Source organism: Erinaceus europaeus, chromosome 4 (genome assembly GCF_950295315.1).
Source record: "Erinaceus europaeus chromosome 4, mEriEur2.1, whole genome shotgun sequence".
Classification (NCBI taxonomy): domain Eukaryota; kingdom Metazoa; phylum Chordata; class Mammalia; order Eulipotyphla; family Erinaceidae; genus Erinaceus; species Erinaceus europaeus.
The window spans coordinates 57866265-57880333 of record NC_080165.1 but is presented as its reverse complement, the minus strand read 5'-3'; the positions used below and the strand labels follow the sequence as shown (position 1 = coordinate 57880333).

Sequence of the window (14069 nt, the reverse complement as noted above, 5' to 3'; positions counted from 1 at the left end):
TCCTTCCTTCCTTCCTTCCTTTTTTTCTTTCTTTCTCTCTTTCTAAATATTTATTCCCTTTTGTTGCCCTTGTTGTTTCATTGTTGTAGTTATTATTGTTGTCATCGTTGTTGGATAGGACAGAGAGAAATGGAGAGAGATGGGGAAGACGGGGAGAAAAAGATAGACACCTGCAGACCTACTTCACCACTTGCGAAGCGACTCCCCTGCAGGTGGGGAGCCAGGGACATGAACCGGGATCCTTATGCTGGTCCTTGCGCTTTGCGCCACCTGCGATTAACCTGTTGTGCTACTGCCAGACTCCCTAGGTGTCTTTCTATCTTCCCCATCCCTCTCAATTTCTCTCTGTCTTATAAAAAAAAAAATTGAAAAATGGCCATAAGAGCAGTGGATTCATATTGCAGGCACCAAGCCCCAGCAATAACCCTCGAGGAAAATAAAGAAAAGAAACAATTTGTACCAAAGTTGTGGTAGTGGAAGTAGAAGTGGTTTGAATCTGCATCTGGCTTGTACCTAGAGCTAATAGGAAGAATAACACTAAGGACAGCAATTTTTTTTTTGGCCTGAGCAACTAGAAAGATGGAATTAATGTCAACAGAGAAGGGAAAAGTTATGTAGAGGTAGAGAGAGATCAGGAGCTCTGTTTTGGGCACAGTGGAGGTTTCTGTAGACGGCCACATGGAGATGTCATGTGCTGTATATCCAAGTTGGATTTAGAGATGTGACTTCTGGGTAGGCATAGAGGTTGGCCATGTGGACGGTATATAATGTTATGTGACTGGCTATAATCCACTAAGTAGAACAGGGTCTCTCAGTCAGTCTACAGATTGTGGGCACTTTACTAGGGGGTTATCAAACAGGTTTATTGAAAGGGTTTATTTAGTTACATAAAAGCCGTGGTATCAAAATAAGCAAAGAAAGAAAGACCAGTTAGCCATATGGTGTGGAGCCATGTCTTTTTAACTTAGTTTACCAGATACAGGTACAGATACATGTCCCAGGGGTCCCGGGGAAACAGCTTGGTCTGGGGAAAAGAGAGGAGAGGAAAAGATAAAGACAACCTAGAGAAGGGCAAGCAGAAAAGAGTTGAAGGGAAGAACCAGACTGCTGCCAGGCACTCCCATAAATATTGTCTTGTACTCACAATCCCCTGTGAGTTTACCTACGTCTGTCATATGCTCTTGATGGCAGGCTGACATCAGCCGTATGCTAATTATGTTCAAGTCCCAACAGAGAGTGAGGGATTTTTGTGCATTGGAAGATGTTTAACAGTTTTTGTCCACTAGATGCCAGTAGTAGTAGCAGCTCTCCAACCTGAAGTATATTGCAGCTGAAAATGTCTCCAGATACTATCAAGTGTCTGGGGTTACAGTAGGGAGGGTGGGTGGCAAAATTATTTATCTATTAGTGAACCACTGGTATAGATAGAGAAGGTATCCAAGGACTGAGCTAAATGCTACCCAGTATGTAAACAAACACTTCATGGTACCCAGAGTGTCTACCCTCACCTTTCCCTTCTGCCCATAGAGGCAGAGGGAAGGAGAGTCTGAAAAAGACCATCAAAACTTCCTTCAATGTGGTAGGGGCCAGGCATGGCAAAGCAGCATGTTAACTTATGTGAGCTATTTTGCCAGCCTGAGCACCTTTACACTCATTCTTAATTCACAATGTCCTTACAACTTTATTTAAAATAATTTGGAATCACATTCACAGAGCAAATTGAGGATCAACTGTGGGTTAGAGCCCAGGAATCCATTTTAAGTCAGACGTTCTATACCAGACTTTAGGTGAGATTTGTAGGCAAAAGAAAAAATCTAGGACTGGGAGACAGCATGAAGGTTATGCAAAAGCCTTTCAAGCCTGAGGCTCTGAGGCCCCAGGTTCAATCCCCAGCACCACCATAAGCCAGAACTGAGCAGTGTTCTGGTAAAAAAAAAAAAAAATTAAAAAAAGAAAGAAGGAAGGAAAGAAAGGAAGGAAGAAAAGTCTAAGGGTTGCTCGCAGAAATTAGTTCATACACTTAGTTTCAAGTTGTAGAAGTCAACTGGTTGTTCATCTTTAGGGGCTAGGAAAGAATTTGTGGCATGGTCCATGAGGTGGTACAGTGGATAAAGTACTGGATTCTCATGCCGGAGTTCGATCCCCGGCAGCACATGTACCAGTGTAATGTCTGGTGCTTTCTCTCTCTCCTCCTATCTTTCTCATTAATAAATAAATAAAATCTTTAAAAAATTTTTTAAAAAAGAATTTGTGGCCAAGGAGGAAGCAATGCCAGGCAACTGAGTTACCTACCCAGTTCCCTGGCAGATTAGTACATTTTGTACCTGAAGGGGTTTGCCAGGAGACTCTGGCTAGATGATATGATGACTCTTTTGAAAACTCAGCAGAACCAATAAAATCCTTCCAACCTTGCTAGTGTTTGTATTGGCTTGGGTCATGTGTGCATTTAAAAAATAAATTAAGCAAACACTGTGAGCCTTAGAAAATATCTTTTGTGTTTGTAACATTACTATCTGACTGAGAATAAAAATTATCTCCAGGAACTCTCTTTTGTACCTTAACAGTTTCAAGGCTGTTGAGCTCCATTTTATTTGTTTTGGGGCTCTGAGCATTGTTTTAGGCTAATCTGACGCTGGGCAGTCTTAAGCTGAAGCACAGTAGTGTTCTTAAGATCACATTTATTTTTCTATTGGAAGGCTGTATTCTCTTTCCTCCACTCCAAGGTTAACATTTTTAGTGACTGATGAAAATTTTCAAAGTAGGACTACTGAATTCACAGGTTCAAATAGCTAAGTGTAGTTCAGAAGTGTGAGAATTTGTCTTCAAGTATATATGCTCAGGTTTCAGTTGATGTTCTCAGCTAAGTCTGTTGTAGCTGTTCTGGCTAGAGTAAGTGTACACTGTAAGGGTAAGAGCAGCTGTGGGCTGGCAACATAGCTCATCTGGGAGGGTACTTGCTTTGCCATGTGCACAGCTCAGTTTAGAACCTGTCCCCCAAAGTACAGAGGAAAGCTTTAATGTCTTGCCCTCTCCTGTCTCATAAGATGTCAGCCTGGAACAGTAAAGCCTTGGTGACAACCAATAAAGAAAAGAAAAGAAAAACAAAAAAAACTGTTGAATCTCAGTAGTAAAACAAAACAAAACAAAACTGGTACATGTGGTGTTAGGGATTGAACACAGGACCTCATGCTTGAGAGTCCCAGGCTTTATCCACTCTGCCCCCCTCTCAGACGGCAAAAAAATTCCTGTATAATGTGAAAGGAAGCAGAATGCCAGCGGTGTTTTTGAGCAGTATAGTTGCAAGATGAGACCAAATTTGGTGGAATGGGACTGAAGAGAATTTATCTTCTTCTGTCTGCCAGCTATTTTAGGAGGTGGGTGGGTGGTGATGTCTGTGAAGTCATTGTAAGAGTGTTGGTGTAGGGAGTCGGACTGTAGTGCAGTGGGCTAAGCGCAGGTGGCGCAAAGCATAAGGACCGGCATAAGGATCCCGGTTCGAACCCCGGCTCCCCACCTGCAGGGGAGTCGCTTCACAGGCGGTGAAGCAGGTCTGCAGGTGTCTATCTTTCTCTCCTCCTCTCTGTCTTCCCCTCCCTCTCTCCATTTCTCTCTGTCCTATCCAACAACAACAACAAGAATAATAACTTACAACAATAAAACAACAAGGGCAACAAAAGGGAAAAAATAAATAAAATAAATATTTAAAAAAAAACTAAAAAAAAAAAAAGAGTGTTGGTGTAAGGAATGTGATTTTTCCATAGTGCAGAACCAGTGGTTACATGGATAGATTTCTTTTTCCGTAGGGTACCTTTTCCAGTGACACAAGTTCTTTTCATTTCTATGAATCATTTCTTTTAGGAGATAGCCATGAGCAAACTTTGTCTGCCAGGATCCCACCTGAATTCCAGCACACTTGGTGTTTGTTACATGAGCTCATCAAGAACAGAATTTTCCAAGTAGCATATACCTTTTTCCAGTTCTTTAATGAGGAGAGAAACAGACTCAGCCAGAAGCTTCCATCTCCTTGTAGAACTTCTAAGTAATGTTTGGATTTTATTCTTCACACTGATTTTATTTTTTCTTTTTTTCCTCTTTTTCAAGTTTTTATTTATAAAATGGAAACACAGATAAGACCATAGCATAAGAGGGGTACGATTCCACATAATTCCCGCCACCGGAACACCATATCCCATTCCCTCCCCTGAAAGCTGATAGCTTTCCTGTTCTTTAACCCTCTGGGAGCATGGACCAAGGGACATTATGGGGTGTCTTCTGGTAGAAGGTCTGGCTTCTGTAATTGTTTCCTTGCTGAACATGAGCGTTGACAGGTCGATCCATACTCCCAGCCTGTCTCTCTCTTTCCCTAATGGGGCAGGGCTCTGGGGAAGTGGAGTTCCAGGACACATTGGTGGGGTCATCTGCCCTGGGAAGGTTTTGTTTTTTGGTTTTTGATATGATCTGGGTGGTAGCATAGTGGATAAAACATTGGTCTCTCAAACATAGGTCCTGATTTCCACCCCCCAGAATCATATGCACCAGAGTGATGCTCTGATTCTGTCACTAATGAATAAATAAATTATGTGTGTGTGGGGTCACCCCCCATCATCTGTGGCTTATGATGGTGTTGAAGATTAAGCCTGGGAGTTCAGAGCCTCAGGAATGAAAGTCTTTTGCATAACTATTATGTTATCTCTGCAGCCCTAAAGGTTTTTTTTTTTTTTTTTTCCCTTTGCCTCTTGTAGCTGGGGCTTGGTTCTGGCATCACGAATGCACTGCTGCTCCTAGTGGCCATTTTTCCTTCCTTTCTTCTTTCCTTTCTCCCTTTCTTTATTTTTCCATTTTATTTGAGAGAAATTGAGCGAAGGGCAGATTGAGAAGGAGAAAGAAAGGCAGATACCTACAAACCTGCTTCACCTCTTATGAAGTGTCTCTGCTGCAGGTGGGGAGTGGAGTCATTGCACATAGTACAGACCAGCCTCTTTGGGTTATTTTTTTTCCCCCTGTTTTTTATAAAACTTTAAAGGCAAATCAGAGCTGCTAAGATAGTCTACCTGCATAGTTCACCTGCTTTGCCATGTGCACAGCCCAGGTTTGAGCCTGACTTCCACACTATTTTTTCCATTTTGTTCCCCTTGTTCTTCTTGTTGTCATTATATAGGACAGAGAGAAATTGAGAGAGGAGGGGAAGGGGGGGGAAATAGACACCTGCAGACCTCCTTCACCACTTATGAAATGAACTGGGATCCTCATACAGGTCCTTGTGCTTCGTGCCATGTGCTCTTAACACGGTGTGCTACTGCCTGGCCCCCTCAAGTTTGTCTTTGGAATGTTGAGGACTGTCACATGAAATTGGCTTTTCAAGACTGATGTTAAAAGCATCTACAGAAGTTACTCTCATGCTCTGTGTGATATACCAGAAACCAACAAGGGAAGAACCCTGGGCCTAGTACTCTTGAGAGAATCCTTATTCTGTATCCATTACTTCGCTACAGACTTTATTTCTTTGAGAGGCTGATAGTTTGGCCAGGGCTAGGTTAGTCTCTGGCCCTACTAGCCAAGCCAACATTGAGAGCAGGGCTGCATCATACCATGTTTGCAGTACAGGATCAGGGTGGGACTTAGTGCCAAACTGTGGATTATTTTTGTGTTTATATTCAGCTTACATAAGAGATGTGAAAGGCATGCTAGATGGTCAAAGCTCTGGGATTGGCCTAGGAAATGAGGAGGATGTAGAGGAGGATCATCGTGGTGTTGTATATACCAGGAGATCATGTCATTTCACAGACTTGCAGCCAGTGCTACCCGCCTCCTGTCCCCAATACCCGAGCTTCAGCGCTCCAGGCTGACATCCTCCCCCTCCCCCCAGATTAGGGGGTGGGGTAAACTGATTTGGAGTAGGAAGTGAGGGAGAGATGGACGAAAACATCACAACACAGAAACTTCCTGCAATGTGCTGGGGACCAGACTCAAACCTGGGTTGTGCCAAAACAAGCACACTCTCCAGATGAACTGTTTTACATACTCTGTTTTGTTTTTTTAATTAGCCTCTGTGGGCCTTTTTAAAAATTAATTAATTTATAAGTGCAAATAATAGTAAACAAGTATGTGAAAGTATCTATATTGTAGTGGTTTATCTAAACAACAGTATTCATAAAGAGTAACCCTAGAAGCCCCTGTAAGACATCATTGTTTCAATAGGAATATCAGATGTCTTCTTTTTTTCTTGAGAGGTTGAAAAATAGAGATGGCTCACAAGATACAGTGCAATGTATTTTACTGTTTGTTCATTCATTTTAATGGCAGTTGAGTTTTATCATGTTGCAAGGCACAAATAATGAGCAAAAACAGGTTCCACCCTCACAGAATGGTAGCTTTCATTCCTCCTGATAGCATTATACTGCTGAAAGTGTTGTATAAACTTAGAAAACAGATCCTAGCTGAGGACAGGCAAGGTCACTCACTTGGACACTATACTGAAGGAAGCTTTGGTGTCATGGCATCTTTCTCTATGTCTTTCCATTTCTGTCTTTCTGAAGTAAGTCAGCCTGGAGGAGTGAAATTCCAGTGATGATACATCCTTGCTGAAACAGGATTTGTCCTGTCTTCAGTCCCTGGCAGCACATCTACCAGAGTGATGTCTGGTGTCTTCTCTTCCCCCACCCACCAGTTTTCTTCATGAATAAATAAGTAAAATCTGAGGTTGAGGGAGGAAGGGAGAGAGAAGAAGAAACATTGCAGCACCTCTTGTGACGCTTCCTCCCTGCAGGTGCTCCCATCTGGTGGTCCAAGGCTTCAAACCAGGTTCCTCACACATGATAATGTGTGCTCAACTGGGTAAGCCACTTACTGGACCCTAAGTTATTTATTTATTTATGCCTCCAGGGTTATTGCTGGGGCTCAGTGCCTGCACCATGAATCCGCTGCTCCTGGAAACTTTTTTTTCCCTTTTGTTGCCCCCCCTTCATCATTGTTGGGATTAGTATTATTGTTACTGATGTCGCTGTTGTTGGGTAGGACAGAGAAATGGAGAGAGGAGGAAAAGACGGGGAGAAAAGATAGACACCTGCAGACTTGCTTCACCACTTGTGAAGCGACCCCCTTGCAGGTGGGGAACCGGGGGCTCAAACCTGGATCCTTAGGCCGGTCCTTGTGCTTTGCGCCATGTGCGCTTAACCCACTGCACTACCACCCGGACCTGAATTTTTGTGTTTTAGGGACCTTAACATGCCCTTAGTCAAGTGTCCCCAGGTTTGTAGCTATTCAGTGGAAAGCTTTAGGAAGGTTGAGTCATAAACAGTAATGTCTCAAGCTCAGTATCTCCTTCCCTGGAGATGCTTTCCCTTGTCAGCCCCTAGCACACGTATGGGCTAATGTAACTTTAGGAACTCCATCTCTGTGCTAGTTGAATAGGCACTGGGCAGTTGACTGTTAGATCTAGAGTTAAATACAGAAGGTTTTTTTCTGGGTTTGATTATTCCTCCCCTCTATTACTATGGATAAATCTGACCCATGTGGTGAGCAATGATTCCTCATAGAGAGGAGAGTGGCCTTCTATATCAAATTCACAAAGTTTTATAATCATGTTTGTGACTGCAATTTTTGAGGGGGAGTTTAATTGAGGACACATCTAATGCTCTGTCGGACACAGCTACCTTTTGGTCTGTTTTCCTCATTGGTAGTGGCATAACTAACTGTTAAAAGAGAAATGCCAGTGGAGCCAGGTAAGTTGAAATATTTGACATTTGCTTTTCCTACAGATAAAAGTTAAAGAGCAAGTTGTTAGACCCCAGAAAAGAGTGTGAGCACTATATTGCCATACTCTTTTAGGCTGGGCCTGGAGACATTAGCCACTAGAACCTGTTACACCGGGTCTTGGAACTCCAATGGGACTTGAAATATGGATGTGCCTCCCATTTCACTGTTAGAGGCACTTCCCGCTTGGCCTTCTGCCATGGGACACCCTGGACAGGCTGTTCTTGGGAGTCTCCGCCAGGCTTCTCCTATATAACTGGTGTTGCATTACCTGTGTTCTGTGATCTACATATGACACTTATAATCTTACACATGGGGAGTCTAGATGATGAAGTAGTTTCAGAATAGAAATACCACTCCTCAAAGTGTTAAAAGTAGTTCATTTGAGGGGAAAGAAAATCAAGCTAGTTTCTCAAGCTACCTCTCAGTACCAGTTAAACATCAATAACTTCAATAAATCATTCTCTGGGTAAAAGGGAACTAATTAAGCAGAATTTTTCTTTCCAAAAAGTATAGAACCTCAGTTACTAAATCCCTATTTTAGATCAACAATAATTTAATTATGTAAGTTACTTAAATACTACAATGACTTGTCTGCCAGTTGAGGTACTCAAGTGGAAATCCAGAAATGTCCATTTCTTATTCTTCTCACTAACCACACAGGGTTCATTTTATTTATCTGTAAAATGGAAATGTCAAACTTGACAAATGCATGAATTGCCTCCTCTAAGCACTGTAGACAAATCATAAGGTTAATGCTTGCTTTCTGAAGACTTTTATGAACCGTGTGAAACATTGGTCTGTAAACAAGTTAGATACAGGGCAAATGGGTGGTCTGGGAGGTTGGTGCAGTGGATAGAGCTTTAGACTCTCAAGCATGAGGTTCTGAGTTTAGTCCCTGGCAGCACATGTAACAGAGTGAAGTTTAATTCTTTATCTCTCTCCTTATCTTTCTCATTAGTAAATAAAATTTTAAAATAAAAAAAAAAGATAGGATAAATGGCAGAAATATTTTGTAGAAAACAAATGCTGCCTATTTTTCAGGTTTTCTTTTCTCTGTATGTTTTTCCCTGCATAGAGACCTTTGAACATTATGGGCTCTAAACTTATAAAACGCTAAGCCTTTGATGCTTTTTTGCATTGTTCCAAATAAATGACTGTTGTTGAGAAGTACTGGGTTACAGCAGCTGGTTTTAAACCTCTTTACTTTCTACCTCTGGTGTGTGACCCGCTGACCAGGTACAACAAAATAGTGTTGTTGTTGTTGTTGTTTAAAGATTTCTTTTTTGATTATTATTTTATTTTACTTATTCATTTATTGGATAGAGACAGAGAAACTGAAATGGAAGGAGGAGATAGAAAGGGTGGGAGAAAAAAGATGCCTGCAGACCTGCTTTACCACTTGTGAAGCTTCTCCCCTACAGGTGGGGACCAGAGGCTTGATCCAGGACCCTTATGCACTGTCGCATGTGTCTTCAACTGAGTGCACCACCACCCAGCCCTCACAAAATAGTCTTATAGTCCTTTGTTAACCCAACCCAAATTGATTGAGGAGGCAAGCATCATGACTGTTGAGATGGCCACAGTCTTAATTTACATGGAGGTATGATTGGCAGAGGGGCTGGCAGACTTGAGGCATTTTAAATATTATTGCTTTGCTTGCAGGATTTGTGCCCTTGATCAAATTACCTCACCTCTCTGAACTCAGAGACTATACTTGTCTCAATGGATTTTTGTGAGAGCTAAAGAGACTGTGTTAAAGTACTACAGTTGCACCTGGCTACTGAAGTGCCATCACTGTACACTCACCCACCTCCCAAATCCACCTCAGTATTTTTTTTGTTAAGTGGTACCACCTAGCAATTGTAGACTAGGTTTTGGTCTTTTGAGGCTTCCTGTGGAGAGAGGGGCAGGGGGAAGCTAATGCAATTCAGTTGCTTCCCACAATAAAAATGGCAAATGCTTTAAGCTCATGTTTACATTTTAGACAACTTTTGACATCTGGCCTAAGCATGATCAGTGAGCATTTTTCTTGGAATACTATTTTTCAGCCTCCTGGCTACCTTTGTCAACTCCTAGAACTTTTAATCTGAAGAGATTTAAGGAGGACCTTGAGATCATACAAGAGGAAGAGACCTTACTCCAGGTCACTCAGTCATTCTTGTGCCTCCTGACGCTGAGGTGCACCTAGATTGATTGATGGATTGATTGATTGATTTTACCTCCAAGGTTATTGCTGGGGCTCAGTGCCTGCGCTATGAAGCCACTGCTCTTGGAGGCCATTTCCCCCCCTTTTTGTTGCCCTTGTTGTTTATCATTGTTGGATAGGACAGAGAGAAATGGAGAGAGGAGGGGGGAGAAAGAAAGATACCTGTTTCAACGCTTGTGAAGCGACACCCCCCTCCTCCGCCACAGGTGGGGAGCCGGGGGCTTGAACCGGAATCCCTACACTGGTCCTTGTGCTTTGTGCCATGTGCACTTAACCCACTGTGCGACCGCTAGGCCCTGCATTTAGTTTTTGTTTTTTTAATCTTTTATATTTATTTTCCCTTTTGTTGCCCTTGTTGTTCTTTATTGTTGGTGTAGTTATTGTTGTAATTATTGATGTCACTGTTGTTGGATAGGACAGAGAGAAATAGAGAAGGGGAAGACAGAGGGGGAGAGAAAGAGAGACACCTGCAGACCTGCTTCACCGCCTGTGAAGCGATCCCCCTGCAGGTGGGGAGCTGGGGGCTTGAACCGGTATCATTACGCTAGCCCTTGCACTTCGGACCATGTGCGCTTAACCCACTGTGCTACCGCCCGGCTACCACCCAACTCCCTTAGTTTTTTTTTTTTTTTTTTGGTAATGTTGACATATCCTGGTATTTTATTATTTTTTTAATATTTATTTTTTTTATTCCCTTTTGTTGCCCTTGTTTTATTGTTGTAGCTATTATTGTTGTCATTGTTGTTGGATAGGACAGAGAGAAATGGAGAGAGGAGGGGGAAGACTGAGAGGGGGAGAGAAAGATAGACACCCACACCGCATGTGAAACTACTCCCCTCCAGGTGGGGAGTCAGGGCTCGAACCGGGATCCTTACGCCGGTCCTTGTGCTTTGCGCCATCTGCGCTTAGCCCACTGCGCTACAGCCCAGCTCCCTGGTATTTTATTCTTGACATAAGACGAAAATAATAAAGACTGTGACAACCAGCCAAGTGATACAGAAAGTAGCTTTATGAATTTGGAATATCTTAACATCATGTGGCAAGGATGTGCCAGTGTGGAGAACATGTTGATCAGTCTTATCCTTAAATTTTGGTTCTGTCTTTTATTACCCATATGACTTTGAACAAGTCTCGTAGTCTCATGTGAACACCAATCAACTTAGTAATTCTCACCTGGCTTTGAGATTGAGGACTAAATACAACATACATAAAGCTTCTAGTACCGTTCTTGGTACTCAGGAACTCAGTAGACAATTGATGCTTCTGCTGTAATGTTTTTGTTATTGATAAGCCATTTACCAGTAATGGCCTACATCTGAAGTCAGGGTACAAAAAAATGACATGCAGGGATCTTTGGCAGAGAGGTTTAAAATGTTATTTGTCAATAATGAAAGAAGGGTAGCTAGCGAAATAGCATAGTTGGTAGAGTAGAGGACTTGCATGCCTGAGGCTCCTGGTTCCATCCCTAGCACTTCATGTACCAGAATGGTGTTTTCTCTTGCTCTCATGAAACACACACACTCCATATATATCATCTAAAATAAATAAAATCTTTAAATAAGCAGGGCTTTGTCGCCTGAGTAGAAGAGATGGCATTAGTTGATCTAGAAGTTGAAAGATGAGAAACCTTTCCCCCTACCATCCCTCTCTTTGAATGATGTAGTTGAATAAGAACATTTAGCAACTTAAACTGCTCTGACATGTGATCTCTTTGAGGTTTTACATGGCAAGGACAACCCACAGAATCAATTTGGGTCTTGGGGCTTCTCTCTGGCTCACTAGGAACTGGGAACTGTAGATTCTTTTACTTGATTCGATTGTCAAAATTATGCCTGTTATGTCTACCTTCACTGACTATGCTCACTCTCTTCCAGGGGCTCCATGGGCCTTACCCCTTCGGCCAGTCTTAAACGGGTGTCAGCAAGAAGAAAAAATAACAAAAGACAGAAGGCCTGACTTTGGGGGCGGGCGAGGGGTTCCTCTGGATTGCAGAACATACCGCACGGACCCATGGCTTTGGCCCCCTCATCCCGGAAGAAGAGGAAGAAGAACAGACTAGTTTTGAGTAAACACAGTATGCATGTGTGAATGCTGAATCGCAGGAATGGTGTTGAGGCTACCAAGAAGAAATCCATGCAGCCACGTTGGGTTTTGTTTTTTAGGCGTCAGTCTAACAAGTCATTGGGTCACTTGGGAAGGAGAAAAAAAAAAATCTAAAATGGGGGGAAAAAGCCATCTTTTAAAACAAAAAATTATTTTGCCTACAGTCAGGTTGTAGTTTTGAGCACATGTTAATTTTTTCCCTCATTGCCCACTTTTTTTTTTCTTTTGGATAAAGAGTAACATACTATATAGATTAGCTGCTTGCTCTGGAAATGATTCAGGTTGAAAACTGTCATGGTGTGTTTGGGGACTCTGCAGGTCAGTGCTATAGGAGGACATGTTGCTATGCCACGTGACTCCAGAAGTCTCTGGTCCCATTTGTTTTTCATGGCATCAGTCAATGGGTTATCACCCTTTTCTTCCTCTTCTCTCTTCTCTTTCGCCTTTTGTTGATTTACACCTTTGACATTTGTATTTGTCAGTCCTGTGGCGGTTACTATCAGAACCTCTCTGAAGATCAAACTTCCCTGTGTGGCCAGCAGAGGAAGCCTTGAGGACAGATCTGGGGTGACATGGGAATTTCTGAGGCCGAGAGGTGTCCTGCAGGCTCTTGTAATAATTCAGACTACTTTTCTTCGATGTTGCCCTTGGCAGAGAGAAATGCCATCATGCTTATTGTTTTTTTGGATTCTTTGTACACAATGGCTCCCCACTCACTCTGGAAACAGTGTGTGTGTGCTGGGTGTCTGCATGTGCAACATGCACACACATATCAGTGCAGCTAACCAGCAAGTGCAGTAGACAGTTGTGTCCTGCACTTCTCTGTTGTCACATAATACCCTTCCCCACATTTCCTTCCACTTGTCCTTTGTGATGTTTTCACAGCCTGTTAGTGGAGGCTGAGCTGTTAGAGTAAGAAAATACAGCCCCCAGGTGGGGTTTACCATCAGGGAGGGCCACAGTCACTAAGTGATCTTGAAGGCCACATTTAGATGGAAATGAAAAGACCTCACCCTGAGCAGGATCCTTGGTTATTAGGTTGTAGGTGAGGCAGCATTACTGCAGCAGAAGCTGATGGGCTGGCTGCCCATTTGCAGGTGACCCCATTGGCATCCTGTGGATTCTGAGTGGGTTGAAATGTGAGTATCTCCATGGGAAGCTTGAACCAGGCTAGAACAGCTGTCTGCCAAAGATACAAGAATATGCAAAGCCCCCTTCTCATCCCCTCTGCCCTTGAGTCTTGTTTGGTTTGATAGCCGGGGATATGGACTAGGGTGTAGTTTTAGGGTTGCCTGCCTGTTACCACCCCTCATGCCCCCTGAGGGGGGTGGGACAAGCAGGAAGACCAGATGATGAGTGGCTGCAAAGGGTCCTATAGCCTGGGTGTGGGTGAGGGTCTGCCTGCCTGTCTGCCTACCTGGGCGTCTGAGTTGCAGGAGTGTGTATGTGTTTCTCCTCATCCTCTTCTGAGACTTTTTTTTTTTTTGGTTTTTTGTTTGATTGGGGGGGGGGAAACTTGTATGAAATCCCTCTTTGCCTCTCCACCTCCCAGAAAAATAAAAGGAGAAATATACTCTGGTCCACTGGAAAAACTCTGGAAAGAGGAAGAACCAGCCTGCTTTCTATGCACATGACTGCCCCACTCAAGCAGAGCAGAGGGGAACCCTTGCCAGGTGCCCAGGCCAACAAAGGCCCAAGCTAGGGGTTCACTGTGGTTTTTTTGTCTGAGGATCCTATTAATAGTCCAGACTGCCATCATTGGTGGTGCCAACATCCTGGGACACCCCCACCTGGAACCCAAACATGCCCAGCCACCCCCCTCACTTAATAGCTCTCAAAGCAGCCCTGGCAGGATCTCAAGAGGCTTTACACCCCCCTGCTTTTCTTGTTTCCACATTTGCCCCATGCCCAGTGCCACCTGCTGCTGCTGCTCACCTGGGACTTAATAGGCCACCATCAGTGGATCTGGCCCTGCCAGAATTATTCTGCTCCTTTGCTTATAGAC

The 14069-nt window shown here is 43.2% G+C and overlaps 1 protein-coding gene across 5 annotated transcripts in view; it reads left to right on the top strand.

The window, feature by feature from the left end:
- Positions 1 to 13573, top strand: part of ILRUN (inflammation and lipid regulator with UBA-like and NBR1-like domains) — a 101802-nt gene extending 88229 nt beyond the window's left edge. For 2 of the 5 annotated variants that reach the window (XM_016192412.2, XM_060189636.1), the window contains exon 5: positions 11836 to 12103. In XM_016192412.2, the coding sequence (XP_016047898.2) occupies positions 11836 to 11871 (36 nt within the window). In that variant the 3' untranslated portion in view covers positions 11872 to 12103. Of the gene's footprint in view, positions 1 to 11835 lie in introns of all 5 variants that reach the window. The other 3 variants (XM_060189633.1, XM_060189637.1, XM_016192413.2) reach the window with 2 other exon arrangements.
- Positions 13574 to 14069: the final 496 nt, after the last annotated feature.